General features: G+C 43.7%; 1 protein-coding gene across 2 annotated transcripts; it reads right to left on the minus strand.

The window, feature by feature from the left end:
• Positions 1-1,722: 1,722 nt before the first annotated feature.
• TMEM35A (transmembrane protein 35A) lies at positions 1,723-20,099 on the minus strand. 2 transcript variants are annotated; one of them, XM_053374060.1, is made up of 3 exons: positions 19,976-20,099; positions 14,728-14,929; positions 1,723-3,055 (listed from the first exon to the last, which is right to left on the minus strand). In XM_053374060.1, the coding sequence occupies exons 2-3, from the start codon at positions 14,845-14,847 to the stop codon at positions 2,669-2,671; spliced, it is 507 nt and encodes a 168-aa protein (XP_053230035.1). In that variant the 5' UTR covers positions 14,848-14,929; positions 19,976-20,099; the 3' UTR covers positions 1,723-2,668. The 2 variants fall into 2 exon arrangements, with proteins under 2 accessions (XP_053230035.1, XP_053230034.1); XM_053374059.1 differs by lacking the exon at positions 19,976-20,099 and having other exon boundaries at positions 14,728-15,038.
• Between the last annotated feature and the right edge of the window lie 1,270 nt (positions 20,100-21,369).

Genomic DNA, 21,369 nt, shown 5'->3' on the forward strand with positions numbered 1-21,369 from the left:
CTGTATAGTGTTCTATATCCCATGTAGTCCTGGTTCCTCTAGTAGTTCAATTCAGTTAATTCTGCAACTGTGCAAGTTAGACCGCATCTGCTTTATACAGTCAAAGCACCATCATGCCACCTTAAATTATAACAAATTGCGTCTTTGTATTCAATCCCTTCAGTACTTTGGACAGCAGTCTCTCAGGACTCATCCACAGTTACCTTGTGCCCCATGCTTCCTAGGCACAGGTCCGTGCTTTAAAGGCACTGTGTCCGAGTGTTTTGTTTTGTTGTCCCAGTGCTTTCTAATTTTGACTAATTTTCAGCATCCCTTTCCAAGGCAAATTTATTTAAGGAGTCCTCTGGCGCTGTGGGTTAAACCACAAAGCCTAGGACTTGCCGATCAGAAGGTCAGCGGTTCGAATCCCCGCGCTGGGGTGAGCTCCTGTTGTTCAGTCCCAGCTCCTGCCAACCTAGCAGTTCGAAAGCACATCAAAGTGCAAGTAGATTAATAGGTACCGCTCCAGCGGGAAGGTAAATGGCGTTTCTGTGCGCTGCTCTGGTTCACCAGAAGCGGCTTAGTCATGCTGGCCACATGACCCGGAAGCTGTACGCCGGATCCCTCGGCCAATAAAGCGAGATGAGCGCCGCAACCCCAGAGTCGGCCACGACTGGACCTAATGGTCAGGGGTCCTTTTACCTTTACTGTGCATGCCAAAGGCTTGTTGCTGGGACAATAGGAGGCTGCCTTATAGTGAGTCACACTATGGCTCCATCTAGCTCAGTGTTGTCTACAATGGATGGCAAAAACTTTCCAGGGTTTCAGACAGAGGACATTCTAGCTGGAGATACAACAGATTGAACTTGAGACCTTCTGCATGTAAGCAGGTGCTTTACCACTAATCTATGGCCCTTCTCCCATTGCTTCTGCCCTGAATGAACTGCAAGCCTGTCCTACAGTTCTCCCAAAACCCTTTTGTGGCTATACTCTGCAGGAGGTAATTGGTAGTAGTAGTCGAGCTATCTGAAAAAGTGACTGAAAAAGTCAAGATCCCCATAAGCTTTAAACCCCAGAGATTCTAACAAAATAGTTCAAAATCAACTGGTCTAGAGTAATCATTTGAATTTTTTAATGTTACCATCTGGACATACACGAGCTGTATTCTTCATTGACCTGGGTTTGTTGCCATATTAAGTCTTTAGGTACAGTACTGTGGGAAGGTCCTGGCTCACAAGCTTGCTGTGAATGCATATTCCATATTTTCCCCATCCAGCAGTGAAAGGAAGGAAATGTGGACCATGTCTCTCAAGCTTAGCCCATCCCTGCTGTAGATGAATGACCATTGCTTATGGGGCCTCTTCTACCTCTGCAGGATGGAGTCTTAAGAGTTGGTCACACAATCCTTTCACATAGTCATTTTTCAGGTGGAAAATTCACCAGCAGCATTTATTGTGTTGAAGCCCTGATTCTTCCCTTATCCAGGAATATCATCTTAAGGGCTTATTCTAGTATAACAACCCCAGTACTCAGAGAAGTCACATCAGAGCTCATAGCAAGTTGAAAGAATCCATGGCCCCTTATAATTTGAGGGGTTCCTGGCTTACTTACTCCCTCTATCACCCAAGAATAAATAATCATGTTACTAATAGCAAGCTGGAAGTCGCAGGCAGATGCAAGGCATTTCAATCCTAAGTATGTTTCACACACATGAAAATTCAAATATTTACAAAGACATTTTCCTTCAAATTTCAAAAAGTTTATTTTTATAAATTAATGGGGAGGGCAAAGAAAGGGAGGAGGAGGTGGAGAATGCAAACCAGACAATACCAAAAAAGGCAACATACCATTTAAAAACCGTATTTCCCAGGACAGTTTAACCTTTCTGTTTATTTGCCCTCCAAGCTCAACACTAAAACAATTGAAGCAGCTTCTTAACAGGGACCTGACTATGTCTTGGCTCATCAGTAGATTCCCATGTTGGGTGGAAAATGAATCCTGTTCTTAGCATCAAGCCCTCAACCACCCACAGTAACCTGTCACTTATTTAGAGTGAATGGATGGCTGAAAAAGCAGTTTTATGTGTAGGCAGACAGTGAGCAGTCCCTGATCTTTTGACAGCAGCAGACAGTGAGAATTGGGAGTAGAAAGGGTTTGGGGAATGACTGCTGGGTTTATTCTTGGGTATACAGCATTCTCTGCTGAGATAGGTGGGTGGGATGCACCACTTGGCTCATTTGAAGCAGGAAAAAAAAAAGTTTGTCACTCCAGTGCTAGATGCTAGGCAAACGGGCAAAGTACTGGGAAGGTGAGCAAGCATAGGGTTGGAACTTCCCATGCCTTTTGCCTCTGAAGAATACAGACGGATGCAGAGGCAGTTCAAGTTAAGCAGTTCAGTCTCTCTCACTCACTCACATACACGCACGCACACACCACATGGTACATTTATTCCCCTCTAGAACCATTAAATTAAGTCATGTCTACATGTGTGTGGGACACAGGAGAGAGCAGCTCTAGAGGTTTGGAGTGCACAAGCCAAGCTGTTGTGGAGCCGGCAGATTAAGGTTTTCCCCATGCTCCAAAAGGTAACCCTTTACAAAAACCACAAAAAGAAAAAGAAATGCAAATCTTTTCAGGTTTTGGAGAGAGCTGCTTGGAGGGTCCCCATGTGTCCCTCATAGGCTTCCCACTAGGACACCTTGATTTTTCCCTTTTCCGGGGCTGCCTCCGCAAGAGGTGGCTGCTCCTCTCCATTCACCGAAAGGGTCTTCTTCTCTGGCAACTGCTCCTCAGGCTGACGGGCGATCAGCAAGCGGCAGGTAAGCAGGATCCCAAAGACCAGGGCATGGGCATAGCGCTTGAGTGGGTCACCCACCAGCTGGTGGAAGAAAAGCACAGCCAGAACAAGCAGCAGCAGCAGAAAGTTAGCCACGTCCTTGGGGCGTCCAGGGACGAGTGTCATGACAATACCGCAGGCCACCTCTAAGGCTCCAATGCTCTTGCGGAGAATGATGGAGCTGACCCCCATCTTCTTAAGCATGGGCAATGCACGGATATAGCTCTTGTAGGCTCGTTTCTGAAATAAAAGCATCAACAACATGGGATTCAGTACTGATTGGGATCTGACATACAGATTCCCCCCCCCCATCTGAATATACAGGCTCTAAGTGGAGTACAGCTTCTACTTGATTAAAGCTGTGAGAGGAAGATCAGTCTTGCCCATAATAAAGCAAAGCCACGTCAGATAAAAAGAAGCTGTTAGCACAGGCAGAGATGGGATTTTCCATCTTATATTCAGTTTCTTCCATCATAGTGTTGAAGAGTTCTCAGTCACCTGTGTCATGCACTGAGGCAGAGTCTTTCTCCCCTGGCTATTAATAATAGACTATAAAATGTTGTACTGATTAATACAATGAAAATATGTAAGCAGGTTATGTAAAAACAATAAAAATAGAATAACATTCAATAACATTTCCTAAAAACCATATGTCACAAATATATGCACGAAAAAAAAAACAAATTACAAAGTAAGAATCAGAGTTCAAGAAAGCTGAAGTAAGCATGTAAGTTTTTATGAGGAATTTAAAAGTCTTTGCTGCCTCCAACCTGAAGGAGGGCATTCCAGAGGTTGGGTACTATAATAAATAATAATAATAAATTTTATTTATATCCCGCCCTCCCCAGCCGAAGCCGGGCTCAGGGTGGCTAACAACAATAAAACAGCACAAAAGTACAACACAAACAACACTCTAAAATCATTCATTATAAAATTAATTAAATTCAAGCCACTGGCCACCATTGGGCCAGAGCTCCGCGAAGATTGCCGAGGGAGGGAGTCAGGCTGTGCCCTGGCCAAAGGCCTGGCGGAACAGCTCTGTCTTGCAGGCCCTGTGGAAAGATGTCAAGTCCCGCAGGGCCCTAGTCTCTTGTGACAGAGTGTTCCACCAGGTCGGAGCCACAGCCGAAAAAGCCCTGGCTCTAGTTGAGGCCAGCCTAACTTCTCTGTGGCCTGGGACCTTCAAGATGTTTTTATTTGAAGACCGTAAGTTTCTCTGTGGGGCATACCAGGAGAGGTGGTCCCGTAGGTACGAGGGTCCTAGGCCGTATAGGGCTTTAAAGGTTAAAACCAGCACCTTAAACCTGATCCTGTACTCCACCGGGAGCCAGTGCAGTTGATATAGCACCGGATGAATGTGATCTCACAGCGAAGACCCCATAAGGAGTCTCGCTGCAGCATTCTGCACCCGCTGGAGTTTCTGGGTCAGTCTTAAGGGCAGCCCCACGTAGAGCGAGTTACAATAATCCAGTCTGGAGGTGACCGTCGCGTGGATCACAGTGGCTAGGTCAGGGCGAGAGAGGTAAGGAGCCAACTGCTTAGCTTGGCGGAGATGGAAAAATGCCGCCTGATCACTGAGAAGGCCCATTTCTACACTGTCACCAAGTGACAATCCACCATTTGTAAAGTGACCTGCAAGGTCTCCTTGGAATATATGAAATATAAGCTTGTTCTGTAACAGAAGAAGTAGCCAGTAGGTAGTGGAGGCCCACGTTCTCGAAGACTTCAAAAGTCAACAACAAATATTGAACTTGGCTCAATAGCTGCGGCTGCTTCTCCTCCTTCTGCATGTTTTTTCACAAAAGTGACTCAAAGTGACTTACAGAAACAAACATTGTAAACGTATACAAGCAAGTGTAAAAACATCCTTACATGCCCAACAGTAACATGTAAATCAGGGCTGATCTAGCCCACCTCACTAAAAAGATGAGCAGAAGAAGAGGCTGCAAACATACATTACCTTCCAAAATAGGGTTCAAAAGCTGGATGAATAAAAACTGATAGTGGTAGAACCAAGCATGTCTTCCTGGGGGAAATGTTCCACAAAACAGGGAAGCACCACTGATCTCACAGTGCTGATGTAATAATATTTGCATAGCTAAGTGTCCCACTAAGCATTCTAGCAGCTACAATTTGCACTAGCTGGAGCTTCTGAACCAACTACAAGGGTAGCCCCTCCTATAGCACATTACAGTAGGATTGGAGAAGATCAGTCTACATCCCAATCCCAAGGAAGGGCAGTGCCAAAGAATGCTCCAACTACCACACAATTGCACTCATTTCACACGTTAGCAAGGTTATGCTTAAAATTCTACAACGTAGGCTCAAGCAGTATGTGGACCGAGAACTCCCAGAAGTGCAAGCTGGATTTAGAAGAGGCAGAGGAACCAGATACCAAATTGCAAACATGCGCTGGATTATGGAGAAAGCTAGAGAGTTCCAGAAAGAGATCTACTTCTGCTTTATTGGCTAAGCAAAAGCCTTTGACTGTGTCGATCACAGCAAACTATGGCAAGTTCTTAAAGAAATGGGAGTGCCTGATCACCTCATCTGTCTCCTGAGAAATCTCTATGTGGGACAAGAAGCTACAGTTAGAACTGGATATGGAACAACTGATTGATTCAAAATTGGGAAAGGAGTACGGCAAGGCTGTATATTGTCTCCCTGCTTATTTAACTTATATGCAGAATTCATCATGCGAAAGGCTGGGCTGGATGAATCCCAAGCCGGAATTAAGATCATCGGAAGAAATATCAACAACCTCAGATATGCAGATGACACAACCTTGATGGCAGAAAGTGAGGAGGAATTAAAGAACCTTTTAATGAGGGTGAAAGAGGAGAGCGCAAAATATGGTCTGAAGCTCAACATCAAAAACCAAAGATCATGGCCACTGGTCCCATCACCTCCTGGCAAATAGAAGGGGAAGAAATGGAGGCAGTGAGAGATTTTACTTTCTTGGGCTCCATGATCACTGCAGAAGGTGACAGCAGCCACGAAATTAAAAGACGCCTGCTTCTTGGGAGAAAAGCAATGACAAACCTAGACAGCATCTTAAAAAGTAGAGACATCACCTTGCCAACAAAGGTCCGTATAGTTAAAGCTATGGTTTTCCCAGTAGTGATGTATGGAAGTGAGAGCTGGACCATAAAGAAGGCTGATCACCAAAGAATTTATGCTTTTGAATTATGGTGCTGGAGGAGACTCTTGAGAGTCCCATGGACTGCAAGAAGATCAAACGTATCCATTCTGAAGGAAATCAGCCCTGACTGCTCACTGGAAGGACAGATCCTGAAGCTGAGACTCCAATACTTTGGTCACCTCATGAGAAGAGAAGACTCCCTGGAAAAGACCCTGAAGTTGGGAAAGATGGAGGGCACAAGGAGAAGGGGACGACAGAGGACGAGATGGTTGGACAGTGTTCTCGAAGCTACCAGCATGAGTTTGACTAAACTGCGGGAGGCAGTGGAAGACAGAAGTGCCTGGCGTGCTCTGGTCCAGGGGGTCACGAAGAGTCGGAAACGACTAAACGACTAAACAACAACAACAACAATGATGAGGTTACCAACATATAGTCCATTGTGGCAAGATTATCCCTGTTCAGGAATTGTCAAAGTTGGTAATGGAAACTTCAAGCCACTGAGTTCACCTGAGCCCATCTGCAGGGTCTACAACCCATCTTTTCAAAATTTAGTCCCATAGCACTGAATCCCCATTCACTTAACCACTAAGAATATAAAGGTAGATTTCAGAGTTAGAGAAGTATTTTGAATATTTAGGGAGGCGGCATATAAATACAAAGTGCATTATTATTATTATTATTACTATTATTGCCATTCTGCTTTTTTACTAATGTCTTCAGAGTAGCTAACAACAAATAACACGAATGGGGAACCTATGGCCCTCCAAAGGTTGATGGACTGCAACTTGTATCATCTTTGATCACCGACTGTTATTGTTAAGGCTAAGAGTTGTAGCCTAGCAACATCTGGAGGACCTCAAGTTCCTTTTAGAATAATTGTTTTTGTCAGATACCAATGTATGCAGATTTAAATAAAGAAATCCCCCAATTTAAAATAATTGAAGTTCCTACAATTAAGCAACTAACAGTACAAACCTAAACACGTCTACTCATAAGTAAGTCCAGTGGAGTTCAGTAGGGCTTACTCTCATGTATGTGGAACTAGTATTGCAGCCTAAGATTTACGGTATTTTGCTGATTTAACCAGATTAACTCCCATATTCCCAAAACAATAGATTTTTTCCTGTCCTTAGTTTGCAATATTGTGTTTCTCTTCTTGATTAATTTTGTCCCCAACAACAACAACAAAAAAGAGGTACGAGTTTCTAAACTGACCAGGAAAATAACCTTTTGATTGGGAAGCCTTATCCCCATTTCAGGAAAAAGGAAACTGGCTGCCCTACAGATTCTACACATTCTACATGTTCATTCTACACATGCTCAGAATCACTAACATCCTCATTTTACATTGCTAGTGTTATAAGAATTTTAAGGTCATATATATAAAAAATAAATGTTCATAACTGTATGTATAAACCACATGTCTGAAACCCCATAGAAAAGGTCCTGAACAAATTTACCTCAACTACTTCTCTGCAAGGTCAAAGTGGGAAACCTCCCCATTGTCTCTTTCCTCACAAATCCTGTCCCCACAAATCCTATCTTAAGGGCACATTCAAGATATGAACAGGGTGTGAGCCTGTGACCTAGATTCAGGAATTAAGTAGTTATAATAACAAAGGAGTGGTCAAAATCCAGATAATGAAATCAGGTACTTTGCCAGACAGGAGATAAACAACACACTGAGATTTCTGTTGTAGATCGCCTTTTCTGTGATGTAGGTATGATGTGACGGGATGAGCTCCTGTTGCTAGGCCCCTGCTCCTGCCAACCTAGCAGTTCGAAAGCACGTCAAAGTGCAAGTAGATAAATAGGTACAGCTCCGGCGGGAAGGTAAACAGCATTTCCATGTGCTGCTCTGGTTCGCCAGAAGCAGCTTAGTCATGCTGGCCACATGACCCGGAAGCTGTACGCCTGCTCCCTCAGCCAGTAAAGTGAGATGAGCGCCGCAACCCCAGAGTCGGCCACGACTGGACCTAATGGTCAGGGGTCTCTTTACCTTTACCTAGGTATGATGTATCTGGGGGGTGGTCTTGGGCTACACCCCTTCTGTGATGAATGTATGATGTTTCTGGGGGTAGTCTTGGACTCCAGGGTGGGTAATTTAAAATGTCTATGTAAGGGCAGGCACACCTTTGTTCTGGGTCCTCCTCCTTCCTCTTGCGTGTGGGGGAGAATCCTGTTGCAGCAGTTAATAAAGATCAGGCTTACTAGCTGCTTTGCTTCTCAATAGTCTCTGTTATTTTCTACAGCCGATAGAGAACCTACAAAAGGACTCTATATGGGCACTTGGGTACCCCATAATGGGAAAGGAGCAGTTTGATTTCTTATAACACTAGGTCAAACAAGATGCAGACACACAAACCCCACCGCACATATATAACTGAAATTATTCAACAACATCCACCATGTGTGGGTCCACCATCCACCACCCAGGTCTGAAAACAGAGGAAGGAGATTAGAAGCTTAACAGCTTACCCTCTAGTGGACTCCACATCCACGCCTGGTAGAATCTGTCTAAGTTAGCTCTCTCACACATACACACAATCACCTTGGGGGGGAGGTGGCCAGATGCTTTCAAGTTGGTGTGTAAGTACAGGTACACCTTGCCTGGCAAGGTCCCCCCCCCCCCGGGATGTTGGAATAAAGACACATGAAAGAGTATTTTGGGTTAATGGGTGAAAAAGGCCACAACATTATTGGTTACAGAATGCGAGTGGTATTGGCTTAGGCATTGGAAACCACACGTCTATATCTGACTCCTGTGCATCCACAAGAAGTCTTGGAAGGGTGAACCACCAGTAGGGGGAGCCCTGCTGATGCACATCAACTAGGAACTCCCCCAGGGTCACCGCTAGGTGTTGTGCCATGGCCCTAGCCCCCTCTGTGGGGCTTTGGACAGAGACCACGCCCCTTGGATTCCTTTAATGGAATACTCTTGAATTAGGAGGGGTAGGGATGGCCACCCCCCCTTCAACCAAACACTTCAATGCCTAACCACCAAACCTTACAAAGACGATTTGCTACAAGGTAGGCAAAAAACCAAATGCCCAATTTTCCAAGTGGAAAAAAATCCTACCAGGCCCCTTTGACAGGTGATCAACCGAGGTCCATAGCAAGGTCAAGAGATAATGAGCCTAACCTTAGGGAGGGAGAGAGAACTGAGTGAGCAGGAAGAAAAGGGGGTGAGTCCTCGGTCACGGGCAGTTTAAATAGCCCATTCCACGCCCCCAGACCATCCGGATTGGTCGGCCAGGGATGACACGGCCGAGGACCCCCCAATGGCACAGGGGCTATCTCTCCCCGTGCGCGTGGGTAGGGCTTGCTCCCAGCCCGCAACATCATTTCCCCTGGAACAGGAAATGGCTTTCCCAAATCTCTCTTATTTTCTCTCGCAAAGCTTCCTATGGCTCCTAAGAGTTAAGGTGTACATTTCAAACTATGGCATGGAAAGTCAAACATCTATCGAGGCAAGCTTTTCAGTTTATTCTGATATGGGCACTTTTAATTTTTATATGTTACCAGCTGTATGTGAAACACAAACTTCAAAGCAAATGGACATAGCAACATTGAGTGCATATTTATGCCTGCCCCTGTCTTCTCTCTACAGATGCAAGTCACAGAGGTACCATCACAAAATAATGTGAGGTTGAATTTAGTAGAGGGGTATCCATTTCATTTTTATTATTAAACTCTTAATTTTGTTTTATTAATTTATTAATATCACATTTGTTTTGCTATTCACAGTGTTGTTTAGTAATTTTTGTTGCCGCTTCTTGCAACAACATTAACTGGATTATTAATGTATTTGGGTGACTTTGTATGATTTTATTGTTTAAACTTACGCTAATAAAGGTAAAACAACAACAACAGAGGTCCTTTTGGAGGCTGTCATATTCTTTTCCCAGAAAGCCTTGGATTTTTTGATGGTCAACACACAAAAAATGGTTGACTGCACTGAAGGCTGTCATTCCCACCCCACCCCATCTCCAATTGTCCTGATATGACGAAATTGTGGTATAACCAGCCTCATATAACCAACATAGGTAAAGGTAAATGGACCCCTGACCATTAGGTCAAGTCGTGACCGACTCTGGGGTTGTGGCGCTCATCTCGCTTTATTGGCCGAGGGAGCCGGCGTACAGCTTCCGGGTCATGTGGCCAGCATGACGAAGCCGCTTCTGGCGAACCAGAGCAGCGCACGGAAACACCGTTTACCTTCCCGCCGGAGCAGTACCTATTTATCTACTTGCACTTTGACGTGCTTTCGAACTGCTAGGTTGGCAGGAGCAGGGACCGAGCAACGGGAGCTCACCCTGTCTTGGGGGTTCGAACTGCGACCTTCTGATTGGCAAGTCCTAGGCTCTGTGGTTTAACCCACAGCGCCACCCATGTCCCATATAACCAACATACTTAAGTCTAATTAATGCATGAAGGGGTTAAGACCATAGAGTAAGCTGTCCTGCCAGGCTAGGTGAACTTCCTTTACCTTGGGAGGAAATGGGCAATCAAGCCTATCGTTCACCCTCCAATCTACCTGTGAAGCTCACCATGTGTAGAGGTTTGAGCTGGTTGCTCCAAATTCACTGTATGGCTCTCACAAGCCATTCTTGAGTTCTGATACAAATAATTTAGGAACTTTCACCACCATAACTAAGCCAAGTTTTACACAACTTTTTCTAAATGCTGTATGGAAAAGCACATAAACCTGACCTTTGGAGAGCTTGTAAGTATACTATTTTTAACTTTCCAAATATGTGGTCTTTTTCTATGCTGGGGGAAGAGAGAAACTTTGGAAGGAACTCGTAAGGGGATATTTTAAAGGTCTAACAGCCTATATTTCCACACTTTACTTTGCAGCATGTTTTGTGATTTTAAATTTCTGTTGGGGGTTCTCTCATCAAACTTGGATTTACCTCAAACTTGGATCTGGGCATCCAGAAATTATTCTTAAGGCCTATATTTTTTCCCTTGAACCAACATGAATATCTGCAGAATCTGGGGAAATAGATTGACAGCTACCTGAAGGCATTAGTACCAAAAAAAGGTGAGGCGCAGGGATGAAGTCACAAAAAAATAGCACCATTAGGCCTCCTTTCATTCAACTGTCACCTGAGAGCAGCCATTCCATCAGCCTGCTCAATGGGAGAGGTGAGAAGCAGAGCTCACTCCAAGAGCTCTACTGAGACAGACAAGCTCCATCAGGCACCTCCAACCCCTGAACTGGGCCAGCTACTAGTTATAAGAACAAGTGTTCAAGAACTGATGCCTGAATTTGATTCCCTATCTCATCTGCCCTCCATGTCCCTTTTCTCTTGTGGGCTGTGTCTGTTTATATTGTAAGCCTGTGGGCAGGGGTTCTCTTGTTTTAGGGCCCATCCATGCTTCTGTTTGTCCTGAATTTTGAAGTGACTTTGGTTCCAAGAGGTGGGTTGGGGTTTTTTTGGCCTGCCACTTTCCTCAGGAATAACCCACTATTTACTGCTGAATTGGAAAAACTTCATTCCGCTGATGGATGCCTGATCTGATTCTGCAACAAACACGGGACAAACACAAGGGTGCATAGGCTGTGGGTTAAACCACAGAGCCTAGGACTTGCCGATCAGAAGGTCGGCGGTTCTAATCCCTGTGACGGAGTGAGCTCCCGTTGCTCGGTCCCTGCTCCTGCCAACCTAGCAGTTCGAAAGCACGTCAAAGTGCAAGTAGATAAATAGGTACCACTCTGGTGGGAAGGTAAACGGCGTTTCCGCACGCTGCTCTGGTTCGCCAGAAGCGGCTTAGTCATGCTGGCCACATGACCCGGAAGCTGTACGCCGGCTCCCTCGGCCAATAAAGCGAGATGAGCACTGCAACCCCAGAGTTGGTCACGACTGGACCTAATGGTCAGGAGTCCCTTACCTTTACTTAAGCCACTCTAGGGGCCTTTTTATCTAAAGATATGAGGAAATGAATGCTATGAATGAACGAACGAAATCAGCTCTCTCTATTACTCTTGGCATTCATTTAAGAAGAAAATGGCACTGATTCCGTTCAGTTCTTCATTAGTTATGAAATAATGCATACCACTCATTTGGGGGAACCTTTGACTTTCTCACTTGGAGAAAGCACCCCAAATGTAACACACACATCATAGGAGTAATCAGAAGGAAGAAATTATCTGAAAGGAGAGTTAGGGGTTATAGTAAGAGTAACAGTCAGAGCAATCTGCACTCTCTGCCAATGTTTGAAATTAGCCAGTGCGAGGAGCATTTTGCACCTGGCTTTCGACCACTTGCGAATAAGTGAAGATACCTGGGTGCCAGGATGGCAGCTGACCTCTTGACCATCTGAGGATCATTGTATCTGGTCTGTTTTTACACACTAATACTCCATCCTATAGAATTCTATCAGTTATATTATTTTCTGCACAATCAGAATGAATTTCTGGAACCAAATTGCTTTTTCTGTGCAGCCAGAGCAGGAGCAATCACCATTAAGAAAAAGAGGTAGGAATATATATGTGGACTATCGCTGGTTCAAGTGACTTTTCTTCTTTAAGTTCCCAAAGTTCTTAAACTAGCTCAAGGTTGTCATCTGAACTAGCCAGTTGTTTTACTGAGAATCAATCACAGTCAGTCCATCATTTGAAAAATAAGATTTCAGAACCGTTTTGCTCAAACATGGCAACTAGCGACTGCAACCTGTTTTAGCGACTGCAACCTTGATTTAAGGTTCTAACACTGCTCTCTGCCACCTTTCTTATCTGAAAGCTACAAGTTCAAACTGAAAAGCAGACCATGTTGCAAATTTCAAGCATCAGTTAGTTGGGTACAGTGGTACCTCGGGTTAAGTACTTAATTTGTTCCGGAGGTCCGTTCTTAACCTGAAACTGTTCTTAACCTGAAGCACCACTTTAGCTAATGGGGCTTCCTGCTGCCGCGCCGCCATTGCACGATTTCTGTTCTTATCCTGAAGCAAAGTTCTTAACCTGAAGCACTATTTCTGGGTTAGCGGAATGTGTAACCTGAAGCGTATGTAACCTGAGGTACCACTGTATCTTGCTTATAAGGAAAATAATGGGCAGGCAAAGATTACTATTCCAGGAGTATTATCATTATTCTTATTTCTATTAATATTGATATTATTATTATTTCTATAATATCGATATCGATATTATTATTAATATTATTATTAATGAGATTAGGATTATTAGTAAAAGGAAAAAGCAAACATATGTTGCATGATTTTCAAAATAAGATACAAAGAGGGGAGATGCAGAAGAATAGGAAAGCAGGGAGATGAAATCTGCAGCTGGCTCTTCTGAGATATTGTTAAAACCAAAGTTGTCTGACAATAATTCTAGACGGTAACATAACTGATGTGCGCATTTATTTAAGGGGCCATCACAAAAACCCTGATTAAACCAAAGACTGTGTTGATGAGGTCACTGATGCTGATGATACTGAAATCTCATTAATAAGAGGGTAAGGGTAGAAAGGGTAAGAAATGAAGTACAGTGCTGGTGAGATTTGTGCTTTACAGCCAGCCTGACATAACTGAACATTCCTATGGCTGCCCTTTACTTGAGGGTTCCAGAGTATTTTGCCAGTCCTTCAAGAAGGCAGCTTGGCACAAGAGATCCATATCCCCCTGATATTCCAGATTGTGCAGCAAGGCAAGGAAAAATTAGAACATGTCAGAAACTTTCATAGTTGTTTCTTAGGACTTCCAAGAAAATCTAGCCATTGTCAGAAAGAAATAATGTATCTAGGATAGATGGGCAAAACATAGCTGAGGTGGTAGCAGCAGGAAGACTAAATGATGGGCAGTCACACTTTGGTTGCCTGCATCGCAACATAGGTGGGGCTCGCCGGTGGATGAATTATAGGCAAGAAACAGGAGGAATGGAAGCATGTTGACTAACTGGAAGACTGGCAGCATCTCAGCCAGAAATCCCAGGTTTATGAAGGACCCACATTTGTCATTTTCCAGAACCTTCTCTTGGGAAAGAAATTAGAGGGCAGGCAGCGGACAAAATCATATTACCCTTTGACAGAGTTGACCCAATACATTTTGGTACTTTCAGCAAAATATCCACAATACCCCACAGAGTGGCAATATGCTAAATAATTTTACAGTTTGTGGCCTTTAAACGGTACTCAGAATTCATGCCCTGACATGAGCTGCCTTGTTCTGTTGGGCTGGTTCTGTCCTTCGCCTGGGAAGGTGATCCACTTTAGATCATTTTGAGGAGAGGGAACAGGGATCCAGTGCCCTATGTTACCTTGCTCACAATCCTAAAAAAACCCACTTGGGACTGCCACCCTCCACGCCACTTCACTTGATGGGTAAAATGCACCCATGTTGTGATTGAGTCTTCTCAGATCAGATACATTTATCTTTCTGCAGAGCTCTCCCCCAACCTGTTCACCCCTGTTCTGGCAGCCCTTCTCAATTTATAGGTGTTTTTGCTGTGGGGGTGGAGGGCAGCCTTAGAAATGAATGCCACAGGAGCCAAACCACCAGCTAACAAGAAATATAATTTCAGCAGCCGCAAAGGGAGGTTCATGCTTCTTGATCTCTATTCCCAGCCAAATAAGGATGAGGATGTCATTCTGTGGTACCCATTTGTTTCCCTTCTCCCACCCTTGGCACATTCACAGCAACAGCTGCCTTCTTTTTACATGGCTGATGCTACTTGCAAATAGAAACAGACAGCAGCGGCTGCAAGAGGATGAATGCCAGCCAGTGCTGGCAGTAAGATGTCTCCCACCCCAGATGTACTACTCACCATCTCATTGTAGGCATCTCTGCTGAGCCTGGGGGTCAGTTTGATGGTCCCCATAAAGACGAAGAAGAGCCCCAAGGCTACCGAGAGGGCTACAATTGTTATAGTCCTGGGAGAGGCCATCGGGTCTGGTCCTACCGTGGTTTGGCTCCCTGGCTGTGTAAGAGATGGTCAGTCACCATTGAAGGAGATCAGGAGAGGAAGGCTGCAGAGGCAAGGGAAGATGACAAAAGAGAGAAGCAATTCTGCCTCTCCTGTTCAGCAGCCTCTGGGTCCTAATGTCCCACGTTCCCGACAACAGCAAGGCGACATCTGTTACGGAACGGGCAGGAAAATATTATGGACAAAAAGCCAGGATGTTGCTATAGCACTCCTGTTCCAAAGCTATTTGCGAACCTTTGTGAAATCTACAACAGCTCCTGTCCCCAAAAGGCAATATGCAAAATAGCCTAATGCACACACCGACTGCTGCATTACGTTTCATAGCAGCAACCTCTCCTCTTTCTAATACTGTAATGTGATGGTTAGATCTTGCATTTCCAAGGCTGTCTCTATTAAAAAAAAACCCCAAACCCAACACACACACCCGATTGTAACATGCCACAAATGTCTGCTATTCCAAGCTCTCTCCGCCCCATTTATTATTTTTAATCCTTGGGGGAACCTCAGGAGCTATTCAAATCTAAGACGCAGTACAGTGTAGACATGAAGGCATTTAGGAGCTTCGACTAGCTAGCTGCCCAAGAATCTCTGTCTAGCACAAGGAAATTGTCTCACGATTTATTCTCCTTAGCTGGCTACTATGCTCTTCCCATCTTCCCACGACGTTGAACAAACAAGCAGACCTCAATTCCTCATCCTTGCACATATTTGTACTGAATACCACTTGAAGTAGCAATTTTGCTCTTCTTTAAATTGGCAGCGTTAACAGCTCCTCAACATTGAGCCCCAAATATCTCCAATATACAGGGCTCAGATGCTTTCTATAGCTGCATAATTACTGAGATAATAACCTCTCGAGTGTTATATACACATTAAGTATTATGATGATGATGATAAAGGAGGATTGCTGCCGGGAAATCCCAAAGAGTGGTTGGAGAGATATAGGAATGCTAACAAACGTTTCAGTTTTGCCACTCCTCTGCAACCAATAAATTCTTGAGGACCAAAAGCAGATGGATTTTCAGTACCTTCATTAACAACCTGACTGCAATCTAGGGTCAGCTTCAGCTCTTTCTCCCATTTGTTTTGGCAGAACTTGCACAAGAGGGTGTCTTGGTCTATTGCATCAATAATTTAGAAGGCACTTTGCCAATTTCAAGTGGGTACTATTTCTGATTAGTGTGTTCAGAAAAAGATTGTTGGTGAAGAATTATTACAGGGTTGATTGCAGCAGATGAAAACTTTTATTTCTGAAGCTCCTAAAAAACAGGGCCAGCCACTGCACCAACTTGATATTTTAAAAAAGAGGCTTTGCCCTGTTTTACAACCAGTATGATCAAAGTTATATAGAACCAGGCTACTGGCCCATCTAGTCAGTATGGTCTATTCTGGCTTATTATGGTGGCAGGTTTTCCTACCTCTTCCTACATGATCTCCTTTAATTGGAGATCCCAAGGCTGAATTTGTAATCTCATACATCAAATGAAACTGTCCAGGCCAGCCCAGATCTGTAAGCAGCCTTAGCTAGAGAGATATCTAGTCTGAAGCCACTGTAGTCAACCGTAGTCTGCAGGAGGATCTGCTCTGTTTGATCATGTATGGACAGGAAACAGGATCCTTCCTCCAGTGAACTCAAGGCAGCCTACAAGTTTCCCCCCATCTTTTATCCACATAACAACCCTGTAATGTGGGTTAGGCTGAGAGGTGGTGACTTGCTCCACTCAGGTCCACAGCTGATTTTATCCATAGCCCAGCCAATCAAGATGCCTCTTACAGGCTGCCTATCATACAGACTGGAGCTGGGCTTTACTGTTAACTCCATTGAACTCAATGGAAGGAGTGTATGCAGGAAAGCCTATTGGGGGTGTGGATATATTCCCCAAGAAATCCTGCTGTGTTAAATGACAGTGGGATGGGCTAGATAACATTGGAAAATGACCCCAACTATGCAGTTGTTCCTGAGTAGCTTTGAAGTTCTAGGTTAATTATACAGATTTAAGATTTGCAGTTGGTAGAATTAGCTATGCTGTTTGACATCTAAAGAGTGGGTGGGAATTTTTAAAACGTGGATGAGGTTGACACTTTTTGAGCAGCAACATATGGTTGCAATCTCTGGAATGCTTTAGGGAGGATTAACTGGAATGCCTTCTCATCTTTCTCCGCCACCACATTACTAGGGTGTTTTTCAATTTTTATGTCTCCAGTATCTTGGTATAGTGTTGAAAATTCTAGGGTTTTCACAATTAAAGTGCTTGATTGCTTATTGAAACAAATCTACTTTTAAAAAATACAGTGGTACCTCGGGTTAAGTACTTAATTCATTCCGGGGGTCCGTACTTAACCTGAAACTGTTCTTAACCTGAAGCACCACTTTAGCTACTGGGGCCTCCTGCTGCCGCCGCGCCGCCGGAGCACGATTTCTGTTCTTATCCTGAAGCAAAGTTCTTAACCTGAAGCACTATTTCTGGGTTAGCGGAGTCTGTAACCTGAAGTGTATGTAACCTGAAGTGTATGTAACCCGAGGTACCACTGTAAAAAAAAAAAAAAGACTTTCTGCACTTTGGAAAGTGACAGGGAAATGCACTGAAAACTGTAGAATGAACTAATGATTAATAAGAAGACATACAAACACCCCACAAGCAAATCAGGATGAATGCTCATTGTCGGATAAGTACACTGCAAGCAAATCAGAACAAATGCTCAGAAAACACAGGACACAGTCTATCCACTATGTAAGCTTTATGCAAGCAAAGCAGCATGAATGCTGAACAAAATTGTCATCTGCAGGATTCCTTAAACTAAGAGAAGAATCTAATCTGATTACTATTTGTGGGTTACATGCAAGTATTCTGGGTAATTTATTAAATCTATTGATGCTTCAGTGTGCATTCAACTTAAAACAGCACCCCCTCACACAAAAAACCCTCACTCACCACATTCAGAGATAAATCCTTTTCATACAATTGTAGAAATGGAAGAGACTACATGGGTCATCTAGTCCAACCCCCTGTAATGCAGGAATCTTTTTTGCCTAATGTGGTACTTGAACCCACAACCCTGAGATTAAGAATCTCATGCTCTACCGACTGATCTATCCAACATATTACTGGAAAAAATTATGCAAAAAGGTATTATTTGCATGTGTTGTACAATCTGGTTGCTTTTAAAAATAATAATTCAGGGGGTTACTGTATTTCCTTCCACTCATTCTGAATTTCTTTTCTCTCCCCCATCCCCCAGTTCCCTCCTCTCCTAGATTTGCATTCAGGGGTGTACTTAGGGTCCCTTGCGCCCTTGGCAAGGAGCTGTATTGATGCCCCCCCTCATGAAAAAAATATTTCCTGCAACAGCTGCATTATTTGTCTAAAAATTACTGCTAAAATGAAATTAATTACTGTTGATTTAGTTGTGAATTCTTTAATTCCATTGATTAAACGTGCCATGTAATTTAATGGTGTAAATAATAAATAAATAAATAAATGAAGCAAGTTCATGGTCCCTGGTAGAGTTAATACACTCATGTCTAGCACCCTGTTTTAACACTCCAAGCCTTGATTAAATTCTAACACCTACTCGACCCAGGAATTTAGGGTGTCTGGCACCCGCAAACTCATAACACTGTAAATTATATATGAGGAAATTGTGGTTTTCCAGATATTGGGACTCCAGCTCTCATCAGTCCTAAAAATCATGTCCAGTGATGTCCAGCATTTGGAGGGCTACAAGTTCCCCATCCTGGATATAGACTAACAGTTTCTGACTTCCAAGCTAAAATGACAACATTTCCACACAAGAGGGAGGTGTGAGCAAGGAAAAGCAAGGTTCGCAGAAGTGCAAAAAATTGTTTTTAAATCCCCTGGAAAAGGACTGAGCCACATAATGCTGACTGAATGTTGGAGGGGAAAATCCTAGGAAACTGGGTTGGGCAGGGGGAGAGACAGAATGGGCTATTCTGAGAGAGGCCATGGCTGGCTGGCTGGTTGGAACACTGGCACACACCACATATTAACATTTTGCTGCAAGTCCAACTTGTTCATTTATATTTGTGTCGTTTCCAGCCTTTCTCTACTGGCAGGCACATGATACGGTGTGTGAATGCCTACTAGCCTACTGCACAAAGGCAGAACTGACATTTGTTGCCCCACTCACTATTGCCTCTGGACCCGACCACCGCTGACAGACCATGGGTCCTATTGGATACTGTAGAAGCCAATCAGAGCTCATGGAGTGTTAATCAATCAGGAGGGAGTGGAAATTTTTAAAAAATAGAACTGGACTGTTAAACTGCCAGATAGGGCAACCCGGATTATTTCCCTGAAGAGAAGGAAAAGATCCTAGAAGCGGCTATTGTTGGACCCATAAGCTCCCCAGCCAGAGACACAGTGGATTTTAGGAACCATCTACAAACACACAAAATATTACCTGCCCAAACAGCCAATAGAAAGCAACACAAAAATATATTTAGTTTTTAAAGTCTAAACTTTATCATGGCTCAGGATTCAAGCCATCCTAATGCAGTTCTTATAGCCATCCCAAAAAGTCACTTGTCAGGGTGTGTTTTAACTGAGAGGCTGGGGGATCGGGGTGCAGGATCCAGACCCACCCTAATGCAGGCCACCTGCCATCCCAATGCTAACGCTTTCTTGCCTGAATGAGCCGAACAAAATAACACAGCACGACGGCCAATAACAATGGCACTAAACACTATTTATAGACTAATACAAATGATCAGAAATTGCAACCAAAGTCTCTAAATCTTCTTCACCAGTCGCAGTAGAATAATTCAAAAGTTCGCCGGTCGTGGTAGAATAATTCAAAAGTTCGATATATACATAATCGGTCACCAAATATCACCGGAACAGTTTCCGGATAACCAATCTGTTTCGTTAAATGCTTCATCAGCCAATCTTGATCAATTCTTCATCAGCCAGACTTGTAAGAATTAATGTGAGAAAGATTGTATTAGTCTATAAATAGTTATTTTGTTCAGTTCTTTCTTGCCTGGCTGCTTGTGAAAGGCCCCTAAAGCCCGTCCTCTGGGCAACCCCAATTTCTCTGAGCCGCACACATCCTGAAACGCAATGTTTACCTGTAGCCAACCAAAAGGGCACCAATGCCTTTCAATCTGACATCATTCACTTTCAGCCTGTCTCCTTGCCCCAAATGTGATTGGCAATACAGTTCTGGATTTATCTAGGCAGGGCTCCAGATGAGCCTTGAGAGTGATCACTTCCAGCCAGGTAAGTGGGTTCAGGACTGCAGCCTTGGCGTTCTGAGGCTGGACTGGAAGCAACTCAGTAAATAAGCTCAGGATAACTCTTGAGACCCTCAGTGTCATTTATTATTATTATTATTATTATTAGTAGTAGTAGTAGTAGTAGTAGTAGTATACTGCCCTTCATTTCGCATAACTAAATCCTGGGGTTTCTGTGTTTGGCAAAGTTGAATCAAACCTTAATTAATTCAAACCTTCACTAAATCCAGGAATTTAGGGGACTCCCTCCTCCTATTGTAAAAATAATAAAAATAAATAAATGTGTTAGAAGCTCCATCTTTAGCAAAAACTAAGAGTCTTAGTCCAAAACCAACCTTGTTTTGTTTACCATCAACCCAATGAAGTCTTCCAGAGAACTGGAAAGCTTGCATACCCTTTTGGAACATTTTGACTGGCCTAGCATAGTAGGGCCCTAATGTGGAATTTGACATCAGTACTGTTTGTGCCTGCAAATGTTTTGGAGCAGACATACTACTTCACTACCAATCAGTGCCTATCCCAGAACTTTTGGTTCTTACCATTCTTTCAACCACTTTTCTTGTAGTATAGTGCAGGTGGCAGGAATGCAATAACACTGGGGAAGCATTGCAGAACAGCTAATAAGGTGAACAGGTGTGCAGATGGTCCAGTATAAATCCACCACTAAGGCATTATATTTGCGCTAATGCCATGCTGCAAAATTTAACCACGAGCAAACAACAGCCTATCACCAGATTGGAAGGATGATATTTCATGAGTCTTTATTGAGTTAAAACAGGACTCACCAGATGTCACTTTACTAAGAGTCCCATCAAACCTGGGGCCAGCTGTGGAGTCCTGTGTCCAGTTCTGGGTGCCACAATTTAAGAAGAACATTGATAAGCTGGAATATGTGCAGAGGAGCGCAACCAAGATGGTCAAGGGTCTGGAAAACAAGCCTGATGAGGAACGGTTGAGGGAGTTGGGTATGTTTAACCTGGATAAGAGGAGACTGAGATATGATAGCTATCTTCAAATACTTACAGGGCTATCATGTGGAAGATGGAGAAAGCTTGTTTTCTCCTCCAGAGGTTAGGACCCGAACCAAGAGATTCAAATTACAAGAAAGGAGATTCCTATGAAACATCAGAAAGAACTTTCTGACAGTAAGAGATGTTCAACGTTTGAACAGACTCACATGAGAGGTGGTAAACTCTCCTTCCTTGGAAGTTTTTAAGCAGAAGTTGGAT

The sequence above is a fragment of the Podarcis raffonei genome, chromosome Z (genome assembly GCF_027172205.1).
Source record: "Podarcis raffonei isolate rPodRaf1 chromosome Z, rPodRaf1.pri, whole genome shotgun sequence".
NCBI classification, from domain to species: domain Eukaryota; kingdom Metazoa; phylum Chordata; class Lepidosauria; order Squamata; family Lacertidae; genus Podarcis; species Podarcis raffonei.

Excerpts from the sequence above, each read along its gene's own strand:
- TMEM35A (XM_053374060.1), bottom strand. The coding sequence starts at position 14,847 with ATGGCCTCTCCCAGGACTATAACAATTGTAGCCCTCTCGGTAGCCTTG. Across the intron at positions 3,056-14,727 it reads GAGATGCCTACAATGAGATG|AAACGAGCCTACAAGAGCTA; the intron begins GTGAGTAGTACA and ends CTTTTATTTCAG.